At 51.3% G+C, this 15,685-nt stretch overlaps 5 protein-coding genes across 5 annotated transcripts; 3 read left to right on the top strand and 2 right to left on the bottom strand.

The window, feature by feature from the left end:
• Positions 1 to 230: 230 nt before the first annotated feature.
• Positions 231 to 1,679, top strand: BBK36DRAFT_1164708 (hypothetical protein; the record flags this gene model as incomplete). The annotated part of the gene is made up of 5 exons (XM_024894681.1): positions 231 to 270; positions 465 to 531; positions 667 to 752; positions 819 to 1,312; positions 1,422 to 1,679. The coding sequence occupies 5 exons, from the start codon at positions 231 to 233 to the stop codon at positions 1,677 to 1,679; spliced, it is 945 nt and encodes a 314-aa protein (XP_024753468.1).
• Positions 1,680 to 2,171: 492 nt separating this feature from the next.
• BBK36DRAFT_1107150 (hypothetical protein) lies at positions 2,172 to 3,096 on the top strand (the record flags this gene model as incomplete). The annotated part of the gene is made up of 3 exons (XM_024889225.1): positions 2,172 to 2,425; positions 2,478 to 2,757; positions 2,809 to 3,096. 3 exons carry the CDS (start codon positions 2,172 to 2,174, stop codon positions 3,094 to 3,096), a joined length of 822 nt encoding a protein of 273 aa, XP_024753467.1.
• A 3,040-nt stretch (positions 3,097 to 6,136) lies between these two features.
• On the bottom strand, positions 6,137 to 8,270 carry BBK36DRAFT_1109032 (hypothetical protein; the record flags this gene model as incomplete). Its single annotated transcript, XM_024889429.1, has 8 exons — positions 6,137 to 6,251; positions 6,341 to 6,589; positions 6,644 to 6,758; positions 6,813 to 6,828; positions 6,882 to 7,116; positions 7,188 to 7,542; positions 7,732 to 8,027; positions 8,092 to 8,270. 8 exons carry the CDS (start codon positions 8,268 to 8,270, stop codon positions 6,137 to 6,139), a joined length of 1,560 nt encoding a protein of 519 aa, XP_024753466.1.
• Positions 8,271 to 9,940: 1,670 nt separating this feature from the next.
• BBK36DRAFT_1164705 (hypothetical protein) lies at positions 9,941 to 11,443 on the top strand (the record flags this gene model as incomplete). Its single annotated transcript, XM_024894680.1, has 1 exon — positions 9,941 to 11,443. One exon carries the CDS (start codon positions 9,941 to 9,943, stop codon positions 11,441 to 11,443), a length of 1,503 nt encoding a protein of 500 aa, XP_024753465.1.
• A 1,174-nt stretch (positions 11,444 to 12,617) lies between these two features.
• Positions 12,618 to 14,988, bottom strand: BBK36DRAFT_1173360 (glycoside hydrolase family 3 protein; the record flags this gene model as incomplete). Its single annotated transcript, XM_024895853.1, has 3 exons — positions 12,618 to 13,027; positions 13,095 to 14,851; positions 14,924 to 14,988. The coding sequence occupies 3 exons, from the start codon at positions 14,986 to 14,988 to the stop codon at positions 12,618 to 12,620; spliced, it is 2,232 nt and encodes a 743-aa protein (XP_024753464.1).
• Positions 14,989 to 15,685: the final 697 nt, after the last annotated feature.

The raw sequence follows: 15,685 nt of genomic DNA, 5'->3' as shown, positions 1-15,685 counted from the left end.
CTGAGCCTTTCCGATCATCTGAAACATGCATGATGGAATGACCCAGGATATCCATCAAGAGAAGATTGCATGTCAAAAGCGCTAGCTGAGAAGACCATAGACTGCCGATTCAATGGTTTGTTCCTCTCCAAGCTTGTTGTCGTGTGTGATTCCGATGATATCTGAGCTTCGACTGGGTATTCGGCCATTACTGTACATGGCCGTAGGATCGTCAGTCAGCCCAAAGACGAATGTCCAATGACATGATGAAGCGGCAGAAAAAAGCGCCTTGTAAGAACACTCGTGCTGCATCTGTCCGTAAAAAGCTAGACTGCTGCTCGTTCTCGTTTATGCTGCCGCGATCGACAAGTACATGTACCCTTTCGTCGCCGCTCATCATCGCTTAAGGACTTCGCTTGATGTTGCATCGGACATACACAGACTAGTCTCCTGTCAGAGAAATACATAATGACTCTAACGGCGAGGTGAAGCCCAGGAGACGCAGACGCAGGCCCAGCTGCCACGCAAGAAGCACGCGAGGCTATTCCACAAGTAGTTCGGACTGGCTGCCAATGATGTCGAATCCGTCGAGTCAAGATGTGTCCAAGCCCCTAGTAGGAGGCTCTGCTGTGGATCTACATTTCTACTAATGCCAAAGCAGTGTGACGAAGCCAAGCCCATCTGCAGCAACTGCACGCGACTGGACCCCGACTGTGGCTATGGGCCTCCTCCAACGATCTTGGCCGGTGAAGGCGATGCCGCCAAAGCATCAAGTTGCATTAAGCAGTGACAGCTGCCTGGTCGACTCAGATGGTGGACCTCATCTCCTCGAAACATAGATTGGCGGAAGCTGGAGCTCGAGCTGATTTATCGCTACATCACAGTAACAGCCCCGACCCTCGCCGCGGAAAAATTCGCCCAAGACTTCATGGGCCCGCTGTTATGCCGCAAGGCACTGCAATTAGACGCCGTCCTCGACCGGCTCTGCATGTTCTCGGCACTTCACAAGGGATGCAAGCCGAATTTCAGCGAGCCGCAACACATGCAGCATCTTTCCACGTATCTCAATCCTACGCTTCAGTCGTATCACAAGCACGGGGCTCACCTCGACATTGATAACATGGATTATGCTTGCAAGACTTCTACTACGCTTCGCATCTACGGTTATGTGCGGCTACAGCGGCTGGAGCCGCAGCCGTATACGCCGCCTATAGAATGGCGGCGCATGCGCAACACCAGCGACATTGTGTTTCCTGAAGCTCTCGCCTTAGTTTGGAAAATTCCCAACTCTCTGCCCGGAAAGCTGACGCTACCTAGAGGCATCGCGACACTTGTAGAAGATGGAGGCTGGAGCACTCCAGCGAATCGCTACACCTCTTACGACGTCAGGAGCCCCACGAGCTGGAAGGAGACTGGGACGACGAAGTCCCTGCGTCTACAAGCGCACCCTTGGCTGCTATGGCTGGATCTGGAAGCACAGATTTGACAACCATCCACCGCCTGGCATGTCTCGAAGATTCTATCTCGTCTCATTGATAGTAGATGTCCAGTCTGAGGATTACGTAGAGACGAGGGGGCCGCGATCGCTGGTGATTCTTGCTCATTATTTCACGCTTCTGACTCTTCAACGCGATTCTTGGTATGTCGGAGATGCTGGGTTCCGCGAGGCGGGTGCTATTGCGGCCCAAGGTGCCGCTTAATTAGCAGGCAATGTTGACTCGCCCTTTGTAAATATTGAAAGATGCTTCCCTATTGTGCAATATTGAGAATAGTAGATAGAAACTGATCAGTAGAAGATGCAGAACAAGAGACCAAGGTTACAGCAGCCTACAATCCAGATCACACAACAATGCTGCTATGTAAAGCAAACAGCTTCGCGTAGCCGAGCTGTGGATCCTGGATCTGTCTGATGCAGGGATAGTAAGACTTTAGTTAAGGTACGGAGTAGTAGTTCCCTTCGTCTTTGGGATCTACCGTCGCTCTCGTTTACTCCACAGTTGACTGCGGCGACTTCAATCCTTCGGCTGACTAGCGGGTCCTGAGATCCCTTGATAGTATCAGAGACGTGTGAGGTCGACAATGATCACGATATTATACCTATATAGAGTCGGCATGATGTCCATATGCTCCCAACTACCATTGCGCTGACTCAAGCTGCATCAACAACCTTCAACGCCATCAAACTCTCAACAATGACCACCGACGGTCTGTCTGCCGCCAAACTGGCCATCTATCTCGTCCTCCTCCAACCTGCCCTTTTCTGCCTGTGGAAGCACGGAAAGACGGGATTCTTAGGTTGGCTTTTCGTCCAAGCCTTCTGTGTCCTTCGCATCGTCACCGGCGGCATTGGCCTTCACGGGAGCCAAAAAGGCGAGGCTGCTCTAATCCTGGGCAGCATCGGTCTTTCTCCTTTACTTCTCGCCATTTCAGGCATCTTATATGAGGCGTGCGATTACACCTTGGACTTACTTTGAAGGTTTCTCTGACAAGAGGCGTAGTCGCCGCGCTGTGAATCCCCGGCTCGATCGAAAACGCGACGTGATTCTCGAAATCATGTACCACAGCATCGTGAACCTAGGCATGATACTGATCATCATCGCTCTTGTCAAATTGAAGGACGGCGATTCGGCGTCCAAGAGTAAGACTATGCTTTATGTCGGCTTGGCACTCTCGTGTATCGCGTGGGGACTTGTCACGCTCTGGGCAGTGTGGTCGAATCTCATGGTCCGCGAGTATTCGTCATATGCCAGCATGCAAACCGTCGACAATGGCAAGATTGTACGTCTTTCTCGAGTTTCCAGCAGGGTATTGGCTAACAAAATTTCCCAGTTGATCAAGGGTATTTTCGTTGCTCTTCCCTTTCTCGCCATTCGCCTTGTTTACGGTGTCGTATTTCTGCATCTGCAAGTGACGCACCCGAATTCCGGATTTCTCACCTCCCAAGCCGTTCAGATCTGCCTTAGCTTTCTACCGGAAGTGATTTGCATCACCATCCTTCTCCTCATTGGTGTCGTCACCCGCTCCTTGCGACCGGACTTGAAGAAGAGGGAGCAGGAGGCAATCGGACTGGTCTCTGGCCAGGAAAACGTGCTGCACCAACGAACTGATTATAAGTGAGTGCGCTGTTCGGAGATAAAGATAGTTCAGGCAGCATATATTCTACTCTCCGTCAAGTAGCAGAAATCCCAGAGAGAATTGCTGTGATGGGAAGGGGGTTCTTTGCATGATTGGGTTTACTGGAGCCCGCTATGGTTTTTGTTCTTTGTACTGGTTAGATCTTCAAGAGATTGTTGGATAGATTCGTAGCACACCTTCAATGCTTCTTCAATAATGGCACGTCGTATGAAGATTATAGCCGCTCAATTGACGTATGACGAACACTCTCTGGTTAGATCAGCGGTAAAGTTCATTCCGGCAAGCGCCGTACGTTCACAATGACAATGAGATGAACTCGGCATTTCTGCGGCAGCGCGGATCGTCATTTTGTACCAAAATAGACCAGGTCGATTCCGCTGGTCAAAAAGGGTGCGAAGGATCTCGCTCAAGCCGAAGTGCAGGGCATTGCCGTCTTCAAGGTTTCATATACACTGTGGGCTAAGACGCAATTAGCAGCGACAAAGCATTATAGAGGCTTCAGCAAGAAGATGGCAAGCCAGGAGAACGCCGACATCGTGGTTGCCGCACTTCCCCGCATACTCTTTTCTCGCTTGGCCAGAAGAACCAACGGAGCCTCAATGTCTGACCCTCAACAAAACTCGCGGGCACTAGTCGTCCATGATTCATCATGTACAAGGCACAATAGGGAAATGTGTTTGGGAACCGAAAGAGGTATGCCGCGCAGGTGGATGGCGTGTCTTTGTTCGACCTTGGTGGCAACCAGAGGCGCTCGTTGGATCGATATAAGAAGACGGAGCAGAGCAGCTTGTTGGTGTGACACCCATCGAGAGGAGGCCTAAGATGAACTCTGCCGCAGATGCTTGTGATCAGTTAATTTTCGTAAGTGGGGTGGAAGGCAGGGGCACAAATCTACTTAGCCGGGAAGCCTAAGCGCCGTTGAATGTGACAGCAGCTATCTTACAGCGTACTCAAGGCCAACAAGTTTGCTTGCTGTAGTAGCAGATAATTGTCGTGGCCAACGATGCCAGAATGCAGGGCTGGGGGGCGAGACCAAAGGTTCGCTGGATGAGCGTTACAGCAACCCGAGCTGGCGTTCCGGTTCCAGGAGCTAGCGTGTGCCGAAAAGCGACATAGTTACTCCAAGACGGCGTATACATGACTATAAACGGTCTAGGGTATGAAATTTGTAAAGTCCGACGAGCAGGAGCATGTGGTTTTTCGAAGAAGAATGTTCGGTTCGGTGGAGGCGCAAATGCGTCAACTTGAAGTTGCGGGCGGGAGTCCCGCAGTACCTTAGCATGGAAGCCCTGATGCGCACTGAGCGCGCAGCGACGGGCTACAGGGGCTTGAGCCACTAACAGCCCTATCAGATCGGCTAAATGCACCCCGGATTGCTGTGACTGTCTCCACGTCCGTCACCTCACCTTGGGTGAGGTATGGTAGGTAGGCAACTTCCACCATGTTCTCTCCATGATGCTTGTTGGGATTGACCCTAATGTTCCCCCCTTCTCTCTATCTCCTTCATGATTTCGTGGACCTTCATTGATTTTAGAGCATTGTTGTATGAGAAGAGGGGATATACCTTGCTTTCCTCAGACGTACCTACCAATTCCTCCATACTTTATCGCTATCGATATCGCACCGATAAGGTCCGTTGCCGGGAAATGGCATCACAGATAGGTACCTCCGTGCTGGTCTCCTGCCTACCACTTCAACAAACATCTGCCTTGATCTTCGAGCTTCTGATGCACTAGCAGACACCACGAGCGCGCATTCCAATTACTGCAATAGTTATCGACTCTGCATCGTCCTCGTCACATAAGCTTGATCAGCCATGCGTCTCTTAGGCTCTCATCCAAACGTGAGACATGTCCGCATTGCCATTTCAAGGACCAAAACCAACCGCAAAGGCTTCAGCTCCTTGGCCAGTCGCCGCTTACCTCCTGGAGCTGAACGGTAAGTGTCAATGTCCGTCACTACCTGGTCTTCTAGAAAATACACTCCCGTTCTCAACTAACATTACTCTGCCTCCATCGCGATCATCGACATCTCAAGCGCCACAATCGAAGCGGCACAAAGGATCCCATCACCGCACTTCAACGGGAATGAACAACGAAGTGCGAGATTCGTTCTCTTTTTGCATCACACATTTCAGCCGCACTTGTTACATTCGCTACCGCAGCCTCTATATGCGTCTCCAGTTCGACCTCCACAACCCGCGCTGCCGCGCCTTCTCAGATATGGAAGCCATCCTCATGGCCACAGAGACTTAGGATCCGTTGACACACCTCACTTTACTCTGGTCGGCCTGCGATAGCAACTGACTGGACGCAGGTTTGTGCTTGCTAGTGCTGGCCACCATGGTGCACAGCAATGTCTCTCAAGGAGACGCTGAGGGAGGTAGCACCAAGCTCGGGTGGTGGCAGAGTAATAGATCCAGTGAAGGAAAGCACCAGCCTACCGACACAGGTTCCTGCATTCTACTCACTGGTTTTAGGTGTTTTTCGAATCCAAGTTTGCTTTCATTATAGATTCATCATGTGCGTAAATCGACCTTTTGAGCCGCATGATATAAAGAACCTAGCTCACGACGGAGCCCTGAACTTCAGGAGTTTCGAAGGCAAGACACGACTCAAGCATGCTGTCTGGCTACCCGAGATACTTGAGTTTCTCGCTGCTGAACACATCAGTGTGCCACCGCTTTCTCAAGGTGCGTTCAAGGCAAGGTATTGTGTGAAGGCGCTATCGCCCAAGACAGATAAAGCGCCCCAAACCATCCGCTTTTCTTACAGCAGTGCTAAATTATCAAATACGCTCATAGCAGAAGTATTATAGCACGTCATATTTATAATATAAGAATCTGAAAATGTGTCATAAGGTGAGGATGCTTGGGCACTGGCTCAAAACATTTCCATTATGATTATACACTACCTAGTTGAGAGGCTATTCCTTTATATCAATGGAGTAAAACAGACTATTATTCGTAATGTAAACCGTCCGTAGTCGTAGCCCGCTCATGTGAAGTATCCGCTGGTTTCACCTAGCAAAGGGGGCCACCAGCCTTGAAGTCGGTGACCTTGTACTTTGGATAAGCATATCCAGTGAGCTCGTACAGGTCGGTAATGTTAGCAGGAGTTCCATGAATAGGAACGACCCTGTATCAGACAATTAGCACAAGCAGTACGAGAAGGAAGCAATGTTTCCACAATTATTTGATCGTGAGAGGAGAAAGTGGGAGACTCACAAATACTGGTAAGGCATGTGATCTTCAGCGGCGAGGTTGAGGTACTCAATAGCCAGGTTGTTGTCAAGCTCGTAGCCCTCAAAGTTAGGGGACCAAGCATCCGCAATAGTAACGACGACAGGGGAGCTGTCGGTAGGGCAGGCAGTTGTCCACACAAAGTACATCCAGTCACTGGCGTGGTCGAAGTCGGGGTGCCAGATAGCTCGAACCTGCATGTGCTTATCCTTGTGAATGAAGGGTTTGTTCTCTCTGTGCTGAAGGTTAGATGTCTTTGTTGGGATAGGAGACTTGGGAAGGACTGACTGCGAAGGAGCAAACTTGACGTTGGGAATCTTTGTCCAGTAGTCTTCGAAGTCCTTGGGGACAACGAGAGCTGCACCAGCTGCCACAAAATCAGGTGCGCCGTAGCTGTGGTCATCTATGAACAGTTAGTATGAGACGCTTGCATTCCTAATAAGGGAATAATTCTTACGGTGGTGGTGAGTAAGCTACCCAGTAGTTAGCAAAAGGTTCGAAGCGCCTGTCTCAGTCCCAGACTTACCAAGAGATGTGTGGGCTTTCGATGAAAGGTCTGCTCGATCCACTGAATGACAAGCTTGCTCTGATGGGGAGCGGCGTCGGTAACAATGATGGCATCGTCGAAGACTCCAACCGTGCAAGCGTAGACACTGCCTGCGAATGCGAGGTTGTACAGATTGGGAAGTTCAGGAACAGGCTTGGTAACATTCAAGCCGTCAAGCGATCCTGAGTAGGGGCCGTACCAGATCAAATTCTCGCTGCGCACAGGCTGTAAGCTTTTGTTCCCAATGTGCGCCATAGTCTGCCAGCGAGTGTGTCATTCGCTTACCTGTTCTCGAAAACCTCAGCCGCGTCATATTCTGTCGATACTTCAGCGGCAGCAGGCTTCAGCTGGGATCCCGTCTGGGCAATTAGATCCTGGCTGAGTCCGTCAAAGAAGCCAGCAGCAAAGCTAGGATTAATAGTGATGGCGTCACGGATTGTATGCACGAGAAGGTTTCTCTCGTTGTACATCGTGTGGATGTACTGGGGAAACTGAATGCCATCAATGGCGGTGTAATTGTTGAGAACGAAGTCGTTGGTGGAGAGACCAAACAAGCGGTGGTTCTCGTAGGCGCGCACGACGTACGGCAGGTATGTCTCAGGGTCGAAGAGAATGGTGAGGTTGAGGCTGGGGTCGTGTACTGAAGGATAGGGGCCGGCAGAGTTATAGTAGATCTGCTCAGCTGTCAAAGACTTCTGGTGCTTTTGGAAATCGAGAAGCAGCTTTGGCGAAAGGCGATTCGCGTCCCGGACAAGGACGTTGACAAGATAGGCTAGAAAGGTTCATAAGCCTCCTAGGAAAGAGAATCTCGAAAGAAGGCCAGACTTACGGTCAGTATAGCCATATGTACTGTCAGGAGGGTCCAAGGCGTGATCGTTGCCCTGGACGTAGCAAGCATATCCGCTTTGGCCACCTTTCACAACCAGAGACACATTGAAAGGCTCCAGGTTGGGCCTGGCCCAGTAGAAGAAGTCGCTTATGGTGTACTCCTTGTCGATCCTTTGCACGACATCCGAGGAGTTTCCCGAGAAGTCATACGAAACAGTTTGAGAACCCTCAATGATGACGTTCGTATCCGGGTGACCGGGGACCTGACTCTCCTCAAGAGTGTTGGTTCTGAGCAAGCTATTGTTCAAAGAGTAAGCGCAATTGATCGAATTAACGAGACGCAAAGGGGGTAGTTGCGTACTTTGAGTGGTATGAGATTCCCTGAATCTTGTTCAGCGCATCAGAACCACCGAGAGCGGTGATTCCACGACTCAGAATGGTGGAAGCAGATTGTTTGGCACCGGTGTCTTTCACGGCCGCAGCAAACGCAGATGGGAGTGTCCCGATAAAGATTAAGAGTAGCTTGATATTCCGTCCCATGGTGTTGTTTTCCGAGTGGATGCTGAGTTGATATGATTGTTGTCAAGATGATTCTCTTGATGATTCTACAACGTCAAACGGGGGGCTGTCTTCATCTCTTATATAGCATTTCTCCTGTCTCAACGGCCTACTGAACCTATTGAATTGAAGCCGTTCCAAGTTCTCCTTTTGCCAAACCCAATCGAGCCCTCCGTAAGATTGAGGTGACAAATACAGCCTGGTGATCCAAACAGAAACTTGGTAACAGACTTCTTAGACCGGTGCATTGCGGTCTCATGCGGCGATAGTTGTCATCAACACACTTACTTACCCGTTATGGCATTCATGCCTGTCGCCGGGATGGAATCTCTGGCGGGCTTCTTCACCAAGGAGTCGTCGTCAAGGCCCTGATCGACGAGCATTAACCATGACTAACACAGTTTTTCTCCAGATTCCACAATGGTGAATGTCATGCTTTCGGACTTAGCAGATACCTCCAGAGCTCACCCATGATCTGCTTTGTACATAATACATTTCTTTACGGAGCACAACTCAAAGACTGTGTAAGCATCGTCTCCACCCTTGGTCAGACCTGCTCCCATATTGGTCAGCATGCCATCCTCTGATATAATCAAGCTAGCTCGACAGCATTGCGGCTATCCCATTATCGCAATAGTAGCAGGTTTCTTATGTCGAAACAGCTGCTTGACAGGTCTCGTCGCCAACCTGTCGCTGGTTATTCAAAGGATGATATCCTACAAACCGTCAAAATTGCACAAATCGCCGCAGGAATCGGGGAAATTTATCATATCATAGATTTAAGCCATTGAATACACACGTGTTTAACGCCATGGATGAATGATTTCGCAGGTAAAAAGTTGGCGCAGACTGAAGCTTCTTACCATTGAAGCTGTGTGACCCACGATGCAATCCATTCTCTCATACCATCAGCTCGCCAGTAACCATGACACATCAATTTCAGGATCTTAGGCGATAATTGTACATACTGCTAAGCGTTATCAGATCCGATCTAAAAATAGATGCGGCCACTTGCGGCGTCTCTGCCCCTTTTTTGTAGCGTAACGCCACCCCAACTCTATATACAACTTACTTCTCGGCTACAAAGCAGCAACTCGTTGGGATTTTTAGCGACAAACATGGCTTTTATCTGTTCATAGCTCTCAACATCAGCTAGGCGAGTGTGTTTCCGATCAATAAGCTCGACAATGACCCGCGATATCGTGGTTCCATATCGTTTAAAGGTACTAAGCGAGCCAGCTTTGTACTATGGGCATCGGATCCCTCATTGCTGGACTCAAATATTGTGACAAGTCGCCTAGCATCTTCCATAGAGATCATAGGGCGAGAACATCGCAACATAACAGTAAAATCTGAAAAATGGCTGTGCCCTACCTTGCATCAACGGGCTAAAAGCCCCGACGAAGTAGTTGTAGAGTAAAGTTCATAACGAACGCCACAAGATAAAAGTTCAGCTTCTTTACTACATGAGGCAAGATTCAACACTTAAGCGTAAAATTGAAAATTGACCTTCCTCACCGATAAAACTCAGGTTGTCCGTCACGGATCTGGCTGCTTTCTCATTCCTTCAACGAAAGTAGTCTACGAATAGACCATGGTGCCCTGAAATTTCCGGAACCAAATTCTAAACATCATAAGCAGAGAAACCAAAGATGTCCGGACGAATAAGTCGTCTAATTCTCTTCCTCTTGATCCTGGCGTCAGTGGCCACTTCTCAAAGCAACATACCATTAAAATGGACTGAATGCAATCCTCCAAATCCATACCCCAACGTCCAATGCGCCAAGCACCCCGTCAAATACGACTGGGTTGCGGGACTGAGCCAGTACACGGCCATGAGCGCGATGCGCGTCAAGTCACGCGCCGAAAAGCCAAAGGGCACAATCTTCCTCCCCTCGGGTCCGAAACGCTCCGGAATAAGGCTTCTCAAGCAGTATCTTGGGGACAACTCGTCGGCCGCGATGGAACTGCTCGACGAGTATCACATCATGGGCTTGGACGTCCGCGGCATATCGGAGCATTCACCCGTTAAATGCAACGCAACTCGATGGAACAGACGCGTGCCCAGCATGGTTAAGAACATGGCACAGTTCAACAGAATGCAGCAGCACTGGAGACACATTGGAGAGGAGTGCAGGGAGATGACGGGCGAGCTGCTTTTCGACCACATGGACACATTCACGATTGGCCAGGACTTGGAAAACGTCCGGTACAACAATTGGGAGCTTCCATCCAAGAATCGCAAGTTGCACATGATCGGCCTTTCGTGGGGCGCGCAAATCGGCCTCGCCTACGTCGAGAAAATCTCTGCGTACATGGGCAACGTTGTGCTGGACGGCACCCCTGACCACACGCAGGGCCCAATCAGCACCATCATGGCCGAATCCGCAGCCTTTGAGACGACGCTGAAGCACTTTTTTGCATGGTGCAAGGCTGAATCCTCCTGTGCATTGCATCATCAGCCAGATCTCGAGCACTTCTTCACACAGCTTACCGCCACAGCGGAGGTCAAGCCCATTCGCGCGCCCAAATGCAAGCAAGCTATCGGCGAGAGTTCATGCCGACCAGACGTCAGTCTGGAGGAGATGTTGTTGAGCGTGCAGAGATACTTGGCCCCAGGGCCACCCCGATGGCCGTTGTTGGCAGAGGGCCTGTTGGAGGCATCGAGAGGCGACGCATCCGCCTTTTCTGCCCCTTGGTTCACGGGTGAGACAGACCCCACTGCTACCTGGGCGTCGCTCATCACTGGTTGTCAAGATTGGATTCCCGCCCGCGATTATTATGAGCTCCTAGGCACCCAGCGAACAATGCGGATCCTCTCTCCTCTGACACGAGGATACACGCAGAGCTTCCTTTACTACTCCAGATGCATTTCCTGGCCTCGGAGCGCGAAAAAGATTCAGAATGGACAGCGCCCATTGCTGCAAGAAGGAAATTCCATAAAATCCCTTCTACTCGTCAGCTCGGTCTTGGATCCCATAACCAGCACCCAGGGAGCTATATCGCTGCGTTCTCAGATTCCCAAAGGCGTTCTGGTGTTCACAAACAAGACGGGGCATAGGAGTTATGGTGCGCCCGGAGATCTTACCTACATAGTGAACAGCGTTCTGAGGACAGGGAATTTCCCACAAGACGGATCTGTATATCAGACATGATGTACACTGAGCGTTGTAGCTTCCGTCTTGACGTTCGGTAGGTAGTTTGGTCTCGGAACTGAAGTGAGATCACTACGATTCTACTTGTTTTATTAGCCGACTTGTCGGATTTGATTCACAAATCCGAAAGCATCTTCTCGCTTCCTGATACCTGGACTTGTGACGGCTTCGAGAACTTAGTTCGAGGGAGAGTGTGTCTTACCGTGAATACATGTAATGATCGGCTACTCCGGTACAGGCCACCTCTACTGGCATCTGTGAATGTACACTCCTTTCTTGCTCTCCTTCTAAACAATCTTGTTCTATCGCCTCGCAGATGATCGTTGTCACAACCGTCATGTGAGAGTAAACGGTGAATGCAGGGTCGTTGTTTTCGACGGAAGCCTTCGGCGACCGGCCGTCGTCGCGGTGTCAATCGACCAGCGGAGCATACTAGGTAGGTAGGCGGTCGTGTTATGGCGGCTGCCGTATCGTTCGAGTACCTCGGCGCTATTCATAAAAACAACTGAAACCTGTCAGCGCTGTCTGGTGGGCGTTTGAGGCGAAATTTTCATCAATGACTTGCATTTTCTGGGCAGAGGGTTTGGGAAGCACGGGAAACGTGAAATGCTTGTGGTGATGGAATCGTCACCGACACGAAGAGTAAAAGCGTCCGCAATGTCGGTGACTGAGGCGCCGCGGCATGTTGAAGCCAGAGTTTCCAAATACGCACAGAGGAAAGAAAATCCATCAGCGGCAGGCTGAAGCAAATTGCAAAGGTCACTGCTGAGTTCTTCCAAGCAGCTTCAGCTCTTGAGGTTGCGACAAACTGCAGGGTACGCGTACGAAGTTGCTATACAGTGTATAAAGCACGGAGTACAGCCCCGGAGGAGGAGCAAGGCTAACCCGCGGCTCCCTCAGACTGCAAAGTTGCTGCCGCAAATTATCTTCTCCGTGCGACATGACGTAGGTGCAACTTGCAGCTTGCCTCGGATGGGTCTCCACGCGTTCCATCATCACGTCTAAATTCACTTCTGCTTCAGACCTCTTGTCATTCATACTTCTACTCTGATACCTATCCTGAAGATTTACATACTGCAAACAACGAGCTGTTTCTTCAAATACTCGTACCGTCCCACAATTGCAGATGCTTCGCTGACCCTCACTCTAGGTTACAGGTCCACCGTCTTCGTGCTCACGCTACCGACAATGTCCCTGTCAGCCTGATATCCCGGCTGCTCGCTCCCACGCTGATGCCAAACGATCCCGACGGCACCACCCACTTCTGCGATGCGGTGTCCCAATAGCTGATGTCTCGTCGTCGGATATTGAACGTCGCTGTTCCACTCTGGCCTGGCGTGAGGTTCAGCTTGGCAAAGCCTCGCAGCTGCTTCGGAGGGGTCCTGGGGGCTGAAGGCGGGTAGGTGATGTATAGCTGAGCGACCTCGGCACCGGTTACTTGGCCAGAGTTTGCGATGTCAACAGTGACCGTCGCGACATTCTGGAACAAGTCACTCGGGCCTCCAGGCACCACCGCCCCCGTCGCAGGACCAGATTTGGCGGTCGACAAGACGGAAAGGCGCGAGTAGTTGAACTTGGTGTAAGCTGTCGTTGAAAATTATTATTTGTCAGTCAGGGTGTCTAACAGTTGGTTGCAGGCCAGCAAACTTACACAGTCCAAAGCCGAACTCGTACCGCGGCGTGATATTCGCGTCGTCAAAATGCTTATAGTCGATAAACAGTCCTTCGCTGAAACCGTCATCGCCGGAAACAATGCGAGTGTTGTAGTCGTTGGGGCTCTTCGCGATGGTGTACACCAGCTTGCCAGAGGGGCTGACGTCTCCCCACAGCACATCAACGAGCGCATTGCCGCTCTCCTGAGAAGGCAGACCCGCCCAGACAACGGCCTTGACCTGCGGAAGCGCGAGAATCTGCTCCAAGATGATGGCACCAACAGAGTGGACAACAACGATGACGTTGCTATTGGCACCGGCCACGGCCTGGACCAGAGCGTTGCCGTTGTGCCAAGGGTCCAGATTGTTGCGATCACCCGCGTTGCCCTCCACGGTAATGTAGCCTTCACCTGAGTCGGCGGTGATGAAGACAATGGCGACGTCTTTCCCTCTTGCTGCGGATGCGCCGGAATTTGTGTCGTCGGTGTTGCTCAAGGTAACTTGAGTGCCCTGCGAAGAAGCTCTGGTATTGATCGCATCGTAAGGTGCGACAAAGTACGGATAGTTGACGGCACCAGAACCCCAACCCATACCCAGGGCACCATTGTCGCAGCCCTTGTCGCTGCAGGAAGGCGAATTATTGGCGTGATTACCAATGACTGCGGCAGATCCGACGATTGCAATGCTCGCGGGCTTCTTCAGCGGCAGGATGCTGGCATCATTCTTTAGCAGAACAATGCCATCCCTGGCAATCGCCCTGACGTTGGTCTTGTGGTTCCCTTGGACGTTCCTGCTGATGTTGAACGACGGATAGCCTGCCTGGTCTTGGCCTGTTAGATACCACGCGGCGAGGATGCGAGTCACCATATCGTCGACTCTGCTCGTGGGGACTTGATTGCTGTTCACCGCATTGGTAAGAGCTGGGCCCCAGAGCCTGTTGTTCCCGTTGAAGTCTGTGCCAGGCATCGACATGTCAAGCCCAGCATTAGCGCTTTGAACAGTTGTGTGCTGTGCGTTCCAGTCTGTCATGACATATCCCGGAAATCCCAGCTGATCTTTCAGCACAGTCTGCAGCGTGTACTGATCCTCACAGGCCCAGGTCGTGTTGACCTTGTTGTACGAGCACATAACGGAAGCGACATTGGCCTGAACCGCATCGGCAAATGGCCAAGTATACAGCTCATGGAGAGTTCGGTCATCTGCGTTGCTCGATATGGTCTCTCGGTTGAGTTCCTGTTCGTTGAGGATGTAGTGCTTCGCTGTCGCCTGCGCCCCTACCGACTGGATGCCGTTGATCGTCTGACCCATGGCTATGCCCGTGAGGTATGGATCGACACCGAAGCCCTCCCAGTTGCGACCGGCCTGTGGCGTCTTTCCCAGAGGTCCAGCTACGGGGCCAAGGATGACATGGATTCCCGAGTCCTTTACCTCCTCGCCGATGAATTGTCCACGTTCGCGGATCAAGTCGATATCCCACGTCGAGGCTGCCTGAATGCCAGGCGTAAAAGCTGTGCTACCGGTTGAGTAACGAACGCCGAGCGGCCCGTCTTGAAGGCATAGCGACGGATAGCCAATCTTAGAGGCTGGGGATGTGTTTCCAACACAAGGGCCACCGTTCCAGCCGACGCCACTCACAATGCCGACCTTGTCCTGGAGATTGAGATTTGCCAATGCGGTTTTGGCCTTGTCGTACGCGATTCCCCAGGGAGTCCCTGCAGGTGGCACAACTGCCTCAGCGGAGGCCCCCGATGTCGAGCTGCCTTGAATCAACGTATCAGCACGATTCCTCAAGGCCACACTTACGTCCTTGACATGGGACTCAGTATACTGACTGTCTGCTCCAGCAATGGGTGCTGTGGCGAGTGCCAACGCTGCTGCTGTTCGGTAATGCATTGTCTTTTAGACTCAACACAACGGCATTGATGAAGGCTGTAGGAGGAACTCAACAGAGCAGCGCCTCGACCGCAATTTATACAATCTGCCGGGGTGGCGTTATTGATGGAAGGGTAGTTGAGAAATACGCCCCAACTCTCAGCCAAGCGCAAATCATCCTGATAACGTTACAGAGACTCTTGAGGTCGGCAGTATTGCGGACAAATCCCATCCTCGCACTACTATCCACACGGAGAAAACCCACCAGACGCCATGGTCGATCTTATTTTCCACGACCAAGCAGTAGCGCGAAGTATCCCTCTGTCGCCAAGGCATAACTGGCCACTTACCAAGGCCCCTTCGGAAGGTTGCATGTTCGTTCGACTGGGACAGGTGGCGATGGCGCCCGGCCTCATACTGCCGCCATGGTCTGTCTTACCAACTTGATAGCTCCGACTGATCGTCGTTAACGGAATCTCCTGCACCACCGTCGGCTGTTGCAAGGTTGTGGGGTAGAGACCGATGCCGAGCGTCGCTTTAGGCTTCTGTCTTGAGATTCCCCGATAGAATTACATGCTGCAATCCACCGGCAATCAGATGGCAGACATATCCCTGCAGTGGTTCCTCGTGAGCCGCTGATCACAGATGCAGAGTGCGTGGTGCAATTCTGGGGGAACCTCTAGTGGAAAGTTTCATGACCTGGATCGCGGCGCCACGA

This window comes from Trichoderma citrinoviride (assembly GCF_003025115.1).
Source record: "Trichoderma citrinoviride strain TUCIM 6016 unplaced genomic scaffold BBK36scaffold_1, whole genome shotgun sequence".
NCBI classification, from domain to species: Eukaryota; Fungi; Ascomycota; class Sordariomycetes; order Hypocreales; family Hypocreaceae; genus Trichoderma; species Trichoderma citrinoviride.
The sequence above is the reverse complement of the archived record's forward strand: the minus strand, read 5'-3'. Positions and strand labels throughout refer to the sequence as shown.